Source organism: Oreochromis niloticus, linkage group LG10, assembly GCF_001858045.2.
Source record: "Oreochromis niloticus isolate F11D_XX linkage group LG10, O_niloticus_UMD_NMBU, whole genome shotgun sequence".
Lineage (NCBI taxonomy): Eukaryota > Metazoa > Chordata > Actinopteri > Cichliformes > Cichlidae > Oreochromis > Oreochromis niloticus.
In genome coordinates, this window is record NC_031975.2 from 17,095,587 (window position 1) to 17,113,393 (window position 17,807).

The 17,807-nt window shown below is 42.3% G+C and overlaps 1 protein-coding gene and 1 long non-coding RNA gene across 2 annotated transcripts; one reads left to right on the plus strand and one right to left on the minus strand.

Moving 5' to 3' along the window:
- The first annotated feature begins 223 nt into the window (after window positions 1-223).
- ovca2 (OVCA2 serine hydrolase domain containing) lies at window positions 224-3,357 on the plus strand. Its single transcript, XM_005462336.3, has 2 exons — window positions 224-635; window positions 2,594-3,357. The coding sequence occupies exons 1-2, from the start codon at window positions 482-484 to the stop codon at window positions 3,115-3,117; spliced, it is 678 nt and encodes a 225-aa protein (XP_005462393.1). The 5' UTR covers window positions 224-481; the 3' UTR covers window positions 3,118-3,357.
- A 6,685-nt stretch (window positions 3,358-10,042) lies between these two features.
- LOC112848019 (uncharacterized) lies at window positions 10,043-15,201 on the minus strand. The gene is made up of 2 exons (XR_003221891.1): window positions 14,766-15,201; window positions 10,043-11,440 (listed from the first exon to the last, which is right to left on the minus strand). It is a non-coding gene; the product is annotated as an uncharacterized LOC112848019 (long non-coding RNA).
- Window positions 15,202-17,807: the final 2,606 nt, after the last annotated feature.

The window sequence follows — 17,807 nt, forward strand, 5'->3', positions numbered from 1 at the left end:
GACGGTACCATACCACCTCTGAAAAGTTATGAAAATAACTAATCTGACGATGTAACATAAAGTTGTGAATAATAAATATGTAGTTTGTGACAGGGTAAGTGTGTTTTTGCAAAACTTTCAACTTAAAAACTTATTAATTTATTTATCGTTATTTGTTTGTTTATTATTTCTTAGAAAAATCACATTGGTTACTATGAACAGTCATATTTTGAAAAGACTGAACGGAAGTAATAATCATTCGTTCCGGCTCCGACTACGCTCGTGAACACTGTAGCTATTTATTACATTTGATTGATTTCAACAACTGATTAACTGTTTTCTCCTGGCTGTGTATTTCAGCAGACGAGTTACAGTGGTTAAGCTATAAGACCGTGGCGTATTATTGTCATATATTCATCAGCCACGTCAATATCCTCTGACCCCGTAAGTGAAACTAACTTCTCGGGCTAGCTTTAGCCAAGTTAGCTCGGCTGACTTGTCCATGGCACCTCTCCGGGTCTTGTGTATCCATGGATACCGTCAGAACGCCACCGCGTTCCGTGAGAAGACGGGGGCTCTGCGGAAGCTGCTGAAAAAACACGTAGAGCTGGTTTACGTGAGTGCACCCCTCAGTGTGCAGCAAGCTAACACGGAAGGTGGGTAACCAACACCTGTTGCTGAGCCTATAGCTAACTGTGTGTTAATAGAGCTTAATAATTATTACGTAATAGTTGTTATTACCCAGTTAAAGTAAATTGTTGTGTAAATATTTGGTCTATCTCTCATTTCTTTAAGTTTTTCTACTAAGATGGGATATTGGGTGCAGTGATTTATTGCAATGTTTGATTTATCAATGATTTATTACATGTGCAAGTGTGCAAGGAGACATGGAAAAACAGTATATAAGGCAAAAGCAGCGTTTGTTCAGTTCTACCATGCTTCAAACTCAATGTTTGCTATGGCCATATTTGGTGTGGTTTCTACTTTGAGTTTTAACAAGACAGCTAAGATATAGCCCCAACAATGACACAGCCTCCACCATGTTTACAGATGGCTAAAGACACACATTGTTGCTCCTCTCTAATTGAACCAAAAATGCAAAATTTAGATTCATCACTCTATAAGACCTGTTGCCATTCATTTTCAGTCCAGTTCTTGTGTGATTTGCCATACCTCAGTCGTTTCTCCTTGTTTCCCTTTCTAAGAACTCCTGAAAACATTTCTAATAAGGCTACAGTAACCAATAATTCAGTTCAACTCAGGTTTATTTATATAGTGCCAAATCACAACAACAGTCACTTCAAGGTGCTAGAGGGAAGATTGATCAACTGAAGCTTAGAGTTTCTGTTGGATCTTTTAGGTACTGTTTAGTGCTGTAGATGTTTTTTTATTTAGTCCTGGTGCTTCTTTTGTTCTCCACTTGTCTAGTTTCCTCTAAATTTTTAAGGAAGCAGTGCACATCAAGCCAAGTTTTAGATTAATAGCACTTCAGAAATCACCTTGTTGGTAAAAAAAAAAAATACAATTTTTATTTCTGTCAAACCATGTTGTCTTTGGCATTTTTCAAAAAATTCGCCTAAAGAAATTATGTTTTCTTCTGACAAAGTGCCTAAAGATACAATTTAAAATTGTTTTCATATGTGTCAACACAACACTGGTTCATCTATTGAGTTAGGTGCCTGTTTTTATTCTTGAATGATTCATAAGAACTGGAGAACTATTGCTCAAGACCACTTTAAAAATGACAAGAATATGTGGCTCCTTGAGAGCAAAACAAAGAAATAAGGGGTGACTCACAGTACAGAATATTATATCAGTATGTATCTTATGAGTAAGTGGCACGGGTATGTATATTCTTTCAGGCAATAATTCAAATACTTAACATTATAGTATTGGTTTTAGATTAAATGCTGATTTTGATATGTGGTAATGATTTATATTAGTTTTTTATTTTTCAGATACAACCATATTGTTGTGTTTTATCATCCATATTCAGGATGCTCAGTTCTGCATAACAGGAAATTTAGGGCTGGGCCATTCAGTAATATGTTGCAGCAAGACCTTCGGAAAGCCTGGTGAACTATTACTCAAGACCACTTAAAAATATACAAGTCTGGCTGCTTGGAAGCAAAATATAAAGAAATGAGAGGTGGCTTGAGACTTTCACACAGGATTTTACAAGAAGTGCATATATATCTGATCAGGGTTTTTTACCTGTTCTATGCTCTCATTTTAAGTTCCACAGCTGACCAGGTCAAATTCCACTGTTGACCAGGTCATCTGTGGAATTTGGCTGAAAACTCAGGACAGATAAGCTGAAAACTCATTTTTATCTTTCTTTAATCTGAACATACCTTCCTGGTTTTATGTAAATCTAATATATGTGCCAGATGTTAGTCACTGTTATGTTGTCTGCTGTCAGCCTGTTGCAGTGGCCCGAGTTATTATGTCACATCAATTTAGTGCTCGCTAAATGTTCAAAGATGTTTTGAAGAAGAACTGAGAGACTATTGAAGTAGAAACAAATACCCACAAAAAAATCAGCATCTGCATCAACCCCAAATCTCTGTTGCCTTCCTTTGAAAGTAGCCACTTTCCTCTTCTGTCCTTTCAGAAGTTGCAGATAAACAGAATGATTCAGCTCCTGAGTCTGGAGGTGATGAGGACCCCAGGGGTTGGTGGTTTTCTGACATCAAGGCTCGGAGTTTCAACGCTCAGCAGCAGTGTGAAGAAAGCCTGGGGCTTGATGAGAGCATGACAGCTGTGAGAGAAGCTGTGAAGGACCAGGGTCCATTTGATGGCATCCTGGGCTTCAGCCAGGGGGCCGCTTTTGTGGCCATGCTGTGCTCACTTCAGGAGCAAAAACTGGAGCCGGCGTTTGGCTTTCGCTTTGCCATCATCGTCGCCGGTTTCCGCAGCGCATGTACGGAACACCAGAAGTTTTACAACTCTCCCATCCAGGTGCCCTCCCTGCATGTGTTTGGACTGGAGGACAGAGTGATCCCTGATAAGATGAGCAGGGAGCTCCTCCCCTCCTTCCAAGACCCTCAGGTCCTCATTCATCCTGGTGGCCATTTTGTTCCTGCCGCATCTGCTCACAGGCAGACGTACCAGGACTTCCTCAAGAGGTTCCAGTGAGATATCACAGCCACAGGAAGCCTATGTGAAAATTAACAGAAGTCAACTCAAACTCTAAAATGTGGCTGGTTGATTTTTTTTAATGTTCAGAAACATCTTGTGAGAAAATAATTGATTCCAGATGCACACTGTTTATTTAAACTACTCTGCTCTGTTTCTTTTTGTGAGCTAAGCAACAGCCTTATTGTAACCCTCAGTGAAAATTTATTGCCTTAATAAAGATGAAATTATGTCTTTGTATATGTTTGAGATGCGCTTTAATTCACCAGCATTGAAAAAGCTAAATCTGATTAGCAGCATGGCTTTGTGCCAGTAAAGGGTTATTATATTTGTCTTTTTAGCTGAAATATTGTAGTTTCCGGTCACTCCTTAAAGTCGGTACAATTTTATTTAGTTATTCTTTATTTAACCAGGGACATCTGACTCTCTAATCCCTTATGAAAGTGTCCTAGCCATGATGCACAGGAGTTCAGTAAGCAGTGTTTACTTGATAATACACAGTATGCATACAGAAATGCATAAATGCAAACCAAAATGATAAACTTCAAAGCTAGATAAACATAAAACAAATGTACAGTCTCATGCAGCAGCCTCCTTGTCATTTAAAATGACTTTGAATTTATTTACAAAGCTTTCTAAAGATTATTTAGAGTGACAGATGTAGGTGAGATGGTCGGACGTGTGGGGGGGGCAAAAACACGAGTAGCCGAGTCTATCCCTGGTGTTATTATAGGATTCGGGAAAGCTACCAGACTGTTGGACACTATTCTACAAATTCTGCTGTCAGCAGTTATGTTCCACACTGAGGTGATATGAGATGTGCTATTACAGTCACGAAAAAGGAAGTTTACCCTCTTTCAGTTCTACAGTTTTCATATCAAGGTAAAGTTGTCTGCTCCTTGCCAGGAGTTTGAAATTCATTATTTATTTAACAAGAACGGTCAAAATGCAAAACCAGTGTGTGAAAAACAAACACCCCATTTTTCAGGAGTTTGTAGGACCCCCTTTATCAGGAATAATTTGAAGTAATAGTTTTCTGAATGACTGTCTCACATCATTGTGGAGGAATTTTGGCCCACCCTTCTTTACAGTGTTGCTTCAGTTCAATGAGGTTTGCCGGCATCAGTTTATGCACAGCTCTCAAGGTCCCTGCACAGCATCTCAATCAGGTTGAGAGCTGGACTTTAACTGGGACACTGCATCACCTTGATTTTTTTTTCAGTCATTCTGAAATTGGCTGCTGTTCTTGGGATCAATGTCCTGTTGCATGACCCGATGTCAGACAAGCTGTCAGACAGACAGCCTCACATTTAACTCTAGAATACTTTGGTATTCAGAGGAGATCGTGCTCGACTCAATGAGCGCAAGGTGCCCAGGTCCTGTGGCTGTAAAACAAACCCAAGTCATCATCCCTTCATCACTGTGCTGACAGTTGGTATGAAGTGTTTGTGCTGAAATGCTGTGTTCGTTTTCCACCAAACTGTGCATTATAGCCAAACATTCAATTTGGTCTTGTCTGTCCACAGGACATTGTTCCAGAAGTCTTGTGGTTTGTGCAACTTTGCAAACATTAGCTGTCCTACTATGTTCTTTTTAGAAAGATGAGGCTCTCTCCCAAGCAGGCCTTACTTGTTCAGTCTTTCTCTAACTTTGCAGTCATGAACTTTAATATTTAACATGCTAACTGGGGCCTGTCGAGTCTGAGATGTATCTCCTGGGGCGACCTTAGGGTGAATTTGCTGGGACGTTCACTCCTGGGAAGTTTAGAGACTCTTGAATGTTTTCCACTTGTGAATAATCTTCCTCACTGTATAAATGATGAACTTCAAATTGTTTGGAAATGGCCTCATGGCCCTTCGCAGAGTGATGAGCAGAAACAGTTGCTTCTCTAAGATCCTTTGCTGACATAGTTCCTCTTTGGCATTGTGCTAACACACACCTGATTGCTCCAGACTTGCAAACTGCCAAAACATCTGCTTGTATACTGGTGCTCAGTTAATACATTTAAACACCATCCCTTGGCTGTAACTTACCCCCTTAATTCCTATAAAAGCAGATTTGATGCACATGACTATATGTTAGCTGTAGGTATAAGATTTGATGAAAGTTACCAAACCCTCAGACGCCAGTCCTCTGCAGATCCTGCAATCAGCAGGGATATTCCACACACTGAGGTGACACAAAAATCACTTTGATGATCACTAAGGCCTTTATGTTAACATTTAATGGACTATATTAAGATCATATAAAGGGAAGTAAGGAATGTTATAAATTTCACACTATACACTAATGTTGATATACATTTTTTTTTTTTTTAATTTTACGCCAGTAAATTCAAGAATAACTTCTACAACAATTTTTCCTCTTTATAAAACCAACACTACACCAAAAGAGGGCTGACATTTTTAGGATCTGGGTACACTCCGCCATGATTCTGGCAAGTTATGACAGGAATTTTATATCAGCGTGACAGCAGAAACCTCACTTTAATATGTTTGGGAAATATTTTGCATAAGAGCTTTGCACAAATTCTTCCCTTTTGTGTTGCATCGAGGCAGCTGTGTCACAATGAAAGCTCCCTCTTACAAAAAGACCTTTGTACTAAGAAAGGTTCAAAGGTACATGGTGAACTGGACAATGCTTTACTCCCACTTTTAATTAACACTATACGTCTGTGAAGGAATTAACAAGAAATCATCCAGGGAGGGTGTAGCTCAGTGATCGGTTTAGTTGCTGCTGATTTTTCGGGGTGCATGAAGGTGTCGTGCAGACAGGTTTATGCACACAGGGAAATGTGTAGGGTTCAAGGACATGTTGTTCTTTTATAGCAGAAGCATGTGCATGTCAGCCTGTGCTCGTTCAATTGTTTCCAGATGTGCGCTCTCTCCTCTCTACCTCTCTTGCTCTCTCTCGCCCCCTTCCTTTCCCTTTTCTTTCATCTCCCACCAGACTCTTCCTCGCTTCGAAACCTCGTCAACATCCTCCTCCCGTACACATCCTGTATGTCATCGGCATTGGGTGCAACATACCCTATCGCCGTGTCTGTTACATTTATGACATGGACAAAAATAGTTTTGTTTGTCTGGATGTCTCAGAAATCTACTCTCGGCCCAAAACACCAGGCAACCGTGGGCTCATGTAAGTGCTGAATTGCCTCGTCGAGATTAAATTCCACTTTAAAACTGCTTAACTTATCTTTAGCCTCGGCTTCTTCTCATAAAGAAAAACCCCACTCTGACTCTCTTAATGAATCAGCCTTGTGTTTACAACAAACCACCTCCATCAGGCATCTGATGAGCTCTTACAGCCTCTCACACATGGGCTCCTTTCACCGCTGTAGTCCTCATATTCATTCTCCCGTGCTCCCCTGTGGCCCCTGTGTCCCTCCAAGACCTCACAGCACACACACACACACACTTACACATGGTTTTGATAACAAGTAGAGATGAACGGAGAGAGTGAGTGAGCAAGGGAAACAGTAAAAGAAAAACACAGAGGGTCACTCTTGCCAGTAAGTTTTACAACAGAGCCGTGACTCTCGTCTCAGGAATCCATTCCCCCTGTTGCACAACAACCGGGAAATAATGGAATGAGAGACAGAGACGCACAAGGGTGGAGCCATCCACGCTCTCTGCCTTCCCATCTCCCTCTCTTACTCGGCCCCTCTCTGGCCACTGCGGTTAAAAAGGGAGAGTGAGGGTACATTCAAGGCTTTTTGTTTTTGTGGGGGGGGGGTTGCCACAACTTAAGTATCACTTTTTCCCTCTTTCCCTCAGCGGAGGCTGGGGGAATGGAGCAGGGGGCACAGGGGTGTGTCATAGCACAGATGGAGCTCTATTTTGATTATGGAGCGTTTGTTGTTATGGGAGACGGAAGAAGGGGTGGGCCAGCAGTGGCCCCTATATAAGACTTGTACTTAAACTCCAAAGAGCCTGGTCATCCCATGGCCCATGCTCATACAAAGTTGACCAACTCTGCCTTGTTATTACAGCCTCCACCGCTGACAGCTCTGCGTGGAATAACCTGTGATTACTAGACACTCAGCAGAGGACTTGAGATTTTATTATCTGGCTTACAACTTTTGGATTTACATCTTTTTTTTCCCTTCTTTTGGCAGCCATTCACCATTTGTTTTGTTTTCATCATCTTTATAATCTCAGTTGCTCTGATCCCAACAATGAGAGGATGCTGAAGACAGATGGATTTGTGAAGAGTTTGGATTTTTAACTTTTTCACTCCTCTGTGAAAATCAAATCTGATGTTGAATTATTATAAATATAGTTCTTATAAATATATGCATGTCTGCATGCGTTTACATGTGTGTTTGCACAGTTACACTGGTATGTTAGTGCAGATCAGGGTGATATAACACTGGATGTGTTCCAGAGATATGGCGTGTGTCCATTTTCTTGTTTGTTGTGAACAAGAAATAGAAGAAAACTTCCAGCTTTCCCGAATGCAACTAAATATTTATATTTTATATGTGAGTTCCATAAGACTCATACTCCATACTATGATTTACTCATGAAAGTGGATCCTTGTGCGGTTTTCTCATTCATGGGAATGTTTATTTGAGATCATATTGTACAGGAGAAAAGTGAAAGGTGACACCTTTATAGGAAAATCACAGCTTGAAACATGCAAATCTTAAAAGATCTAGTATACATATAAAACATACACGCTTACTATACTTTATTTCAATATAGGGACCCTTGTGATGTGAGAAGTGGTGTGGTTGATGCCTGCCACGTGTGCTGACACATTAAAGAGGGAACAGAGGGAGTATATTTAGAGTTGTCAGTTGAATTGCTATTTAAAGAACAGAAAAGCTGCGGCCACTCAGTTGATGTCCGTTAATGACATGAAAGCGCACAGTGACGAAATCTGCGTCATGTGATTCTGAGGCCCAAACAACGCACAGCGGGTGTTTACGTCTGGGAGTGCACGTGCCTGTTCATAAGGGTGTGATTTGGTCATTTGTTATTCCTTGGTTTCACACTGCATACTTCTGGTTTTCCCTTACTTTGTGGTTTTCTTGTTTGTGTGGACAAAAGTGTACTTTGGCTGGGGCCAGCGGTTGCCTGGTTGCCTGTCTGCTTCCAGTCATGCGCCCAGAACTGTGACAGCTTTACTGCGTATTATTATTTCTTTGAATAATGGCTGGATGATCCTCGCACCTTGAAAAACAATTACTCCCAGGTGGGATCTCCTGTGACAGCTTAACCTGTTCAGTGTGAGCCTGTCTGGTTACCTCTGTAACTGTAATACCAGATGTAAATATGATCACAGGATGTGCTAATGTTCTTTTTTTTCTTTTTCTTTTTTTGGCAGAAGGAGGTACAGAGGTGAAGTGAGGACACGGACGAGGCTTTCTTGAGTTAGGGCAGCGGTCGTTTGATGTATGATGTCATCTGCAGGCATTTGTCTGCTTGTCTGCTTTACTGTGCCGCTTTAGAGGCTGTGGCTGGGGCCTGGCGTGGACAGCTGTGGTTTGGCTGTCCTTATAGGTGCCTAACTGACACTACTGGGGTAAATATTAGTCATCATGACCATGAGGCAGGACTGTGGTGGAGTCAGTTTAAGATAGACACACACAGAAGGAGAGCAAGAGGCGTGTTTTCACATATTTTTTTTTTCAAGTCTGTTGCGCCGTTATGCACAGTTATGAAGAGGCGTGGAGCGTAAAAGTGGTCATCAAGACCAAGATGATATGTGCAGAGGAATAACAACAGCAAGAACAACAAAGTTTGATGATTGCATCAGACTGAAAGTGTAAACAGGGCCTAAGACTGTTAGTAGGAATAGGTGGGAATAGAAGCTTTTATCATTTGCTCTTGGTTAGCAGCATCACCTCACAGCAAAAAGGTTCCAACCTCCTGATTGGCCTACTTTCTCTGTGCAGTGTAAAGCTTCGTTTTCTCCTCATGCCTATGACTTGCATATTAGAAGACCACACGTGAGTGGTATTCAATTCAGAATAAGTAGAATGACTTAGAGTAGACACATGCTGATCTGTTTTTGTAGAAATATGCTTGAAGAAAAAACACTTGAACACTGTCACTTGAAGACTGCGCCTTGTTGTTCTCCTTTGGTATACTTACAAACCAGCAAGATGTCCTGCATTTGTTTCTGTTTGTTTTCTTTTGTTTTATGTTGGATTCATTTGCGGTTCTTCCCATTAGAATGTGCATGTGAGTGTGAATGTCTCTCTGTTTTAGTCCTGATTCAGTGCCCTGTCCAAGATGTACTCCACCTCTTGCCCAGTGCCAGCTTAGGATTGGCTACAGCTACAACCCCAACCAGTCACCCCCAAAGCAAGCTGTGGTATGTTCCCTTTTATGAAGTTTGACCTGCAGCGACTTCTCAGCCCTTAACAGTAAGAGTTTATGTGCTGTTCTTTAACTCTCAGCACATGAGCTTTTACGGTGCAGGGAGGTAGAGGATAAACAACTGATCTTTTTTTTTTCTTGTCCTTGTTCCCTTTCCTTCTATTTTCCTTTGGCAAACCAGTGAACGACAAATATTTGAAAAGATCAGGTTCCAGCTGGAGTGACGCAATGCAGAAATGTGATTCCTGTAGTGTTCTCTCTGCAAACTTCTTTGAAATGTCACTTAGTAATGACCCTTATTTGCCTCATCGGCCTCCTTTTCAATAAAGAGCATTTTTAAATGAAAATAAGATTTCTTTTTAACTTGTGTTTATTTGATCTAATCTATAAAGGCTGATATGGTTTATATAGGATTTTTGCTCTGTGTGCTCACTTGTATCCCGAATCACTCTGTTTAAAGTTTTTTCTCTTTTTTTAGAAACTTAAATCCAACTATCTTCGTTGTCTAAGAGTTTGGACAGCTGCAATGCATAAATAATATGAGAAATATATCTTACTGTCATGGAGGAATCTGGAGGTTTATAAAAACATTAGTCTTGTTTTGATTATCTTCATTGCCAGACCTTTAATTGAGCCAACATCCACCTTTTCGGTTACAAAGTAGGAAAAGCTAACACATCATCACATTGAAAGGCAGATATTTTCGCAAGTATCCACACGCCACTGGGATAAAGCTTTTATTTATATTTCGCTTGCTGCAGAACTTTTCAGTCTGGAAAAAAAAAATGTGTTAAGCAGATGACCTTGGCAAATTCAAGCCTCTGGAGGGCAGTATAACTCTAAACATTACTGAGTAATGTTTGAAGTAGAGTAGCCTAAGTTGGAGTGCAGTCTTTATGAGTGTGATGTGTTTGTTGTAAGCATACCAAACATGTGTATCTGCATGTGTGCATGTGTGCATGCGTGCGTGTGGGTTAGCCCACCTGTTAGGACCCAGTGTGTGTTTGTATGTGCCTGCAGGTTATAGCGCTGCCCACAGGGAATTCTTGGCTGTGCTGCTTTGAAGTGAAGCTGCTCTTGTCTGATAAACAGAGAGCAGAGCAGGTGTTGGAGCTGGCTGACTCATCCGTTCAGCATGTGCTCTGTGCATTCATCACTGTACTCACTGATCAAAAGAAGCATCCTATGTGTAATGAAGTTAAAATGGAAGGCAGTGTGTGTCCATGTGTCGCAGCTTAACTTATCGTGAAGGTGTTGGGTGTAGCGAGCGAAACACATTATTAAATAAAGTCAAAACACCATAAGCAATAAATGACATGAGTCATACCTCAGTATTCACAGACATGAATACATTAAACTGGCATCTTTTCACCTGAACGAATGAGTGACATCTCACCAAGTTCACGAGACACCTTAACTGTGAAGTTCACCATGAGCTGCAACTTCTCTCTTTCCTGATGACACCTGCCCCTAACGACCATGGCTGTAGACTGTTACCATGGTGCTGTTGCTAGAGTAACAATCTAAAGCCACGGTCGCCATGGAGACAGCAGGGTGGAGGAGGAACTGGAGTAGGCATGGTAACAGGAAACCTGCAAGGTCTCATTGGCTTGAGTGTGAATGCTACGTGCTTACATTGTGTAGGTCTCCCCCAATGCAAGCCCACACAGGTTTCCTCTCTGAGCGGGTGGGTGGCTGAGTGGGTGGGTGTTTTGTGGGGGGGGGCACAGAGGGGGATCTCTAGCAGAGTGAACTCCTGCCATCACATCAGCCATTTAAAATAGAATGAGATAATATCTTTTTCACTGGGTGTTCATGTTGCCTTCACTGTGGTGTTTGATGCATTGCCAGGCTTCAGTAGCCATGACTGTAGACTGTTACTGTACTTTGATACTGTATAAGCAGTAAGCAGTCTAAAGCCAAGGTGCTGATGCTCTGGCAACAGGACGGGGAAGAAATGGTGAGAAGGACAAACAATCCCCTCATGGAAAAACCTGCATCAGCAAAAAGAGGAGAGGTGTGAGTGTAATTACAGCTGTAAAACTTGACACATTTCCCAGGAGGCTGATCATTGGTACAGTCTTTGTTGACCTGGGGAATCCCAGTAGCCTAAATAGATGATACGGAAAGACTAGAATGAGTATGCAAAACTATTGATTTTTGCTGCTTTAACCATCTTAGTGATCATTGCTGCTGTTTGGGCTTTAGGTTTCCCAATGTAGCACCATCTTTGCATACAAGGCACCTTTTTAACGTCAGATGAGACAAAATTAGCTTTTGCTTCTGTGCAAAATTAACTGGGGAAAAATGTGAATTCTGAAACACCCATTACAACGTTCACAAGTGAAAGTCTGCAGTAGTCTTGCTGATTTACTCCCTTAATTACTTAGGCATATAATTCTGCTGCGGGTGAGAAAGAACAAGTGAAGGGTTGTGGTGATACATTTTTTTAAGGAAGCTGCTGTAATTCGCGCCTACACTTCAACACCAGTATAGTTTCTATATATGTTTTATTCACTTATATAAGGTTTAAACAGTTTTTACAAGCATCCTAATTACAAAAATGATCACCCAACCCAAGAGGCAATCAGTTCATCTCCTAAGCCAATAAATCCCTAGAGGAAAACAAAAAACTGTAAGTCAAATTTTGTTTAAAATTAGTCGTCCAGTTCATCTTTTTATATAAACACATTCAACACTGTATAAACATTTATTTAAAAAAAAAACTGAGAAGGGTTGGTATTATTCATCCTCCACCCACTGTTTTCCTGTCTCTGACCTAGTTATTGTTTGTACCTATGAAAGTGCGAGTGAGAGAGCAGAGAGGGAGGGAGGCAGAGCGACACCAGACATTAGGGATGTCTAATAAACTGGTGTTCACATAATAAGCTGCCTCGGAGGAGCTCTGGACATATTTAGGAGTCTCCTCCAGCAGTGTAGGCGACACCAAGACTTGGGTTCATACTGTAAATGCCCTTGGCTTCTTCAACCATCCCTAGATAGGTTTTTACTGCAGACTGAAAGATTTAGCATATTAACAAGCGAGTAATTAATCACAGAAAACAAAAAAAACCCTCCTTTCTCACCCTCAACATCTTTAAGCTGCTGCGCTTTCGACCTGGAAAATGAAGATGTACCTGATTAGAGGTGATGATTATGAGACTTAGCTGGTGAGTCACTGCCCAATCACATTGGACGTTTCAGAGTTATGCAATCATAGCACTGTATACTGGGGAGAGCTAACACAAGACTACTAACTGTGTAACACTTCCTTATCAGCTCGTAATAATGACACATCAAAAACCTTTTTTTTAAAATGAGTTTTTTCCCCATAAGCAAACTATCTCTGCATCAGCTTTCTTTATATCTCCATCTTTCTAGCCCCCCCCCGACTTCTTTTTCAGCACTACGACGGTGGGACAGCGACACAGCCGCGTTGTGGCTCGGTGCTGTCCGTGGTGCTGAACAGGACGTCACCTGGCATCTGAAGGGCATCGCTAAGGTCTAGTTTTCTTCCAGCTGTTTGTTAAGCATCTTTTTTCCTATTTTTAGCGTTTAAATTGTTTCTTACATTATGATCATGATTTAAAACCATAAAAACCAACTCTACACGTTTGCCTCGCGCTGCAGCGCGCTCTTTTCCACAACCTTCCCGGTCCCCGCTCTAATTTCTTTAATAAACGGCGGCCGGGTGACGAGTCCTGTCACGTGCCTCAGTGCTCGACTAGCCTAAGGGTACGGGCGTATGACGTCCCATCGCGAGCGCACCAATCGGCCCTCGTCCCATTCTGCCACCTGGCTTATCAGAGCGCGTGGGCAGTGCTTCGGTCTGGCTTGGTTTCCATGGCGCTGGGGAGAAACCGCAGAAACCGTGTGGGCTGAGGGTGCGGGACCATCTCGGAATCATCTTGAAGCTGGACTTTGGATCTTCACTCTTATATTTGTTTTTAATATAGAAAACCTACATTAAATATAGACTCATCTCTACTGTTACCGAGTCTAAGCGTCACACGCTTACAGTTTATGGCCCCGCACAACTCTGGCCATGATGAATAATATAGTTCACGGCTTTCATTCATGTAATGCACGTCACTAAGTCTTCCAGTGTGATAGATTAGAACGTGATCTCGGCTGGCTTTGCCTTCCTAACACAAAATCCCCTCCGCTCCAAGTTCTACAGGAGCCCGGGGACAAAGACTTGTGAATGAACAAGGGGCTTCATTGACTCGCTCCACCCACTCCTCGCTCGTGTTCTCTGTGCACGAGCCTCTCACATTGCGCATTCACAGCTGCAAGCCAGAGGATCACACACTGCGGTGTGCGCGTGCGCGCGTGAGCGCAATGCCTATAAAAGGGTTATAGTAGGTGACTGCGTATCATCTGCAAAGTGCGCAAGAATGACGCAGGGGTGACTTCACTGACTGACTACGTCACAGTACTGGGACTGGGGGGAGTGGGACAAAAAAAACAAAGATAAAGGAAACGCCGACCGGAAGTGCAAGGAGGGGCGAAAGATATGGGCGGAAGGGGGGGCGGAGGCGAGGACTGCAACGCCACTCCGGAAGAAAGTGATGGCTATAATGTCATCACTACCACCGGAAACCTCCCGGTGCCACGCGCTCCCGAGATTGTAGATGAGGTGGGGGCTGGGTGAGGAGCACTCCCCCACAGCCACACTCCCCTTTATCCCGCACGCAGCCATAACCAACTGCGCAGCTACACACACACGCACTCACACACACACTGAAGCACAAGAGAGTGTGCGCGCTTTTGTGTCAGTGCACGTGTCAGTGTACATTGCACAGTGGGATTTGCACATCTTAGTTCGACAGAGAGTCGGGCAGGCTACAGAGGACCCGGAGCTGCCTTAGAGGCAGCCTAACCAGCACCTCTCTGTTTGATCAGATACCTGATGCGACCTGGATGGCAGATGAACGTTAAACACCGGCAGTGAACGGTGATATGTGTCTTTAAAATGCGCCTCGAGACCGCGCAAGACGGCAAGGAGGTACTTATAGAGCGATTTTTTTTTTCTGTCTGTAGATTTGATTATCTTGATATAAGAGATTCTCCCCTTTTCCCAGGTTGCAGGCTGAGTGCTGCCCACATGGGAGTGAAAATGAGTCACACTGCAGCAACTTCCAAGTAAAGATGAGACTGGTGTCAAGCGCAGACTTCTGGGTTTCTTAAAAGGATGGCTCGTCAGTTATACTGTCTCCCTACATTTAGGCTGCTACACATTTCTTATGTATTTCTTTTAAAGTAACACAAAAAACGAACAACCCTAAAAATAATAATAATCATAATAATTAAACTTACCTCATTCAAAGCTCCCTGCGTGTCTGCGGCACTTGGCTGTGGAAATATCTCTGTCCCCCCACTCTCTCTCTCTCTGAACTCGCTGTCTTCATCACCACAAGACTGTCAGCGCAAATCTGTGCCATGCTGTCTTCGCGCACAGACGCTGCCGTCCCTCTTCTCCAGAGTCGCTTCCCATAGACCGGGCTCTCCCATCAACCTTAGGCTTTTTATAGAGATCCCGTAGTAACTAGTAGAAGGCACGGAGGAGGGAGGAGGGGAGAGAGGGAGGAGAGGGAGCGCTCATTCAAAGATTCACCTACACATGTACGTGCGTATCCCACGTCATTGAGCGGAGTGCAGCTATTTATAAAGGGGAGGAAAAGTATAGCCTGAATCACTGTGCAGGTCTTTTAAAAGGAGAGAGTGGAAATAGTACGTTTGTTGTGCATGCGTGCTCCGGTCTAAGATTATCTCAAATATTAAATAAATAAATAAATGTTTTTAAAAAAAAAACCTCGGGGGAGGGGGGGGGCTCGGAGGTACTCAGTGACTTCTAAATCTATTTTCATTTATGAATGAATAAGCGATTCATTACATAATTGCTTTGTAACATTTCGCAAAGGAGGCATTTGATCTAAATGTCTATTTATTTTTGCCAGGAAGACTCCCAAAAATGTGCCGTAATTGCTCCCGTCGGGGAATTCAGCGTTAATGTCAGGTGGCTCGTTTGAGAAAATGTTATTTGTACCATTTCAAATCAACCCGCATTTCCAGCCTCTCTGGAAATGTAAAGAGATTTTGTAAAGAGACTTACCAGAACACAAGCATGTAAAGGCTGGAACTTATGGATCAAAATGTGTTCACCAGTTGCTCGCAGCCACGAGCAGATCGTGATGTGTAGATTTGGCGGTGAATCACTGCGGCTGCCTGCTTAAAATTACAACGAAAACGTTTGGCGCAGAGCACCGACTTGTTTTATTCATTGAATTTTATTTTATTTTACTTTAAAGGTGTAGATATCCCCGACTCCACATATCTGTAAAAGCCTCACGAGAGATGTCACGGGAGTCGTGCGTAATCTCAGCCCGATTTTATTCCACTCACATATTTAGGGAGATTTGGGGGAGACCCTCGTGCGTAAAGAAGTGTGTCAGACATACGTAGGCGTGTAAAGTGAGAGACTCGTGTAAATTAGACGCATTTTGGCCACAAGACTTAAATGGTCATTTGGTTTCTTAAAAAGACGTTCACTTGAGCTGTGGTGGAGGAAAAAACGGAGTCACGCCACAAAAAGAAGTTGAGAGAAAACTTGATGTCCTCGCATGCCTTTAGGAGGGGCCAGGTGTGGCTTGTGACCTGTGTACAACCCACTTCCCACCTCCACACAGCCTCCGCCTATGAAGCAGGGATAATTTCCCTATTAGGAAATGTGGATTTCAAAAGAAAAAGTCTCCTTAAATTGCAATTCACCTTTCCCTTTTAAAGTCCAAATCAAAGCAAGATTGTTTTAAAGGTAGCCCACACACTCTGGAAAGAAACTTTTCCGTTTCAAAGCCCTATACTTTCTCACAGGAATGAATTTAAAATAAAAATTAAAAAACAACAATAACAACAAAAAAGAAAATTCAACACTCTAAAAGGAAATGTACAGACCCTTAAAAAATCACAAAGACGTGATACAAAACATAGAGATGCAGTAGTAATAGAGGTGTACATTTTCTTGGCCAGGTGTTAATGGGTGGCTGGTTAAATATGAGTGAGTTCATTTCTATTCCAATCCAGAGAGCATCTTTGAACAGGAAGGGTTACATCCATGTGTCAGGGACCAGAGTCTCTGCTTTCTATCAGCCTACACCTTATACCAGGGTCAACCAAGGTAATATAGGGTTTATGAAACCATGACGTTCTTTCCATTCATTCCAACTCCAGACCTTTGTTGCACGGTCAGCCACCTCTCTCACCTACACTGCTTCCTGTTTGGAACTTATGACAAAACTTCAGCTAACTTTAGAAAGTTCTAACCATTTGAGGGTTGATTTAATCGCATATTGTTTTATTTGATTACCTGCTTAACTGGAATGTTTCTAATAATTTTAAGATTAACAACCTGTTTTGAACATACATATTTTACAGACTGTGTGAAATGTGATCAGTTCTGTGTGGCGTTTCTCGGATCAAGGAGATCTATGACACGGTATGACTATGAATATTGACCACTCACTCCTTATTTTAAAAAGAGTAGCCCACCGAGAGATATAATTAACACACTGATACTGATAGGGGGAGGGGACTTCTTGCAGCAAGTTAAGAAATCAGGACAACAATACACCCACGTGAGCCAGATCAACACTTTAACACCGGGAGTCATTTTATTCCCTCTGTGATTACGTTTCATTTCAGGTCTTGACTTTTTACTTCCTCTTTCAGAGAAAGCGTGGCCGAGAAATTAGGACAAAAGAGGAGGAGAGGAAAACTTTCAGCCCCTGGGCCTCAGAACTATAGCATCTCCGCCAACTGCAGCCTATCACTGCTTCGTATGCACGCTGACGTGTGGTAGAGGGTAAGTTTTGGGCAAGTGTGTGTACACAGGCATACACAATCCAATTTCCTCTACTACACCCCACATGAATATGCGAACAGTGGGAGTCGGATGGGGAGGGTGAATAATTGAAAAAGTATGAATGAAGTAATTCCCCACTAATTCCTTTCCTTAATCTTGCACTCCTTCTTATTATGATGCCACACAAACACGCACACACACACACACACACACACACACACACACACACACACACACACACACACACACACATCAGTTGTATCATGATATCTTTCTTATCTTTTCACCATTTAAAAATGATATCCAGACGATTTCAAATTGTGCTCCGGATGATGTATTCATCTTCTACGTGCTATAAATTCCTATCAGCCGCTTCTGCATCTATCATCAAGCGATCAGTGCACAGGCAGCTCGCTCTTATCTCCAAACTTGATCACAAATCGGGATGCAGATCATTTCCTGCTCAAATCTCTCATCTGTTTGTCATGCCCAGTTGTTGG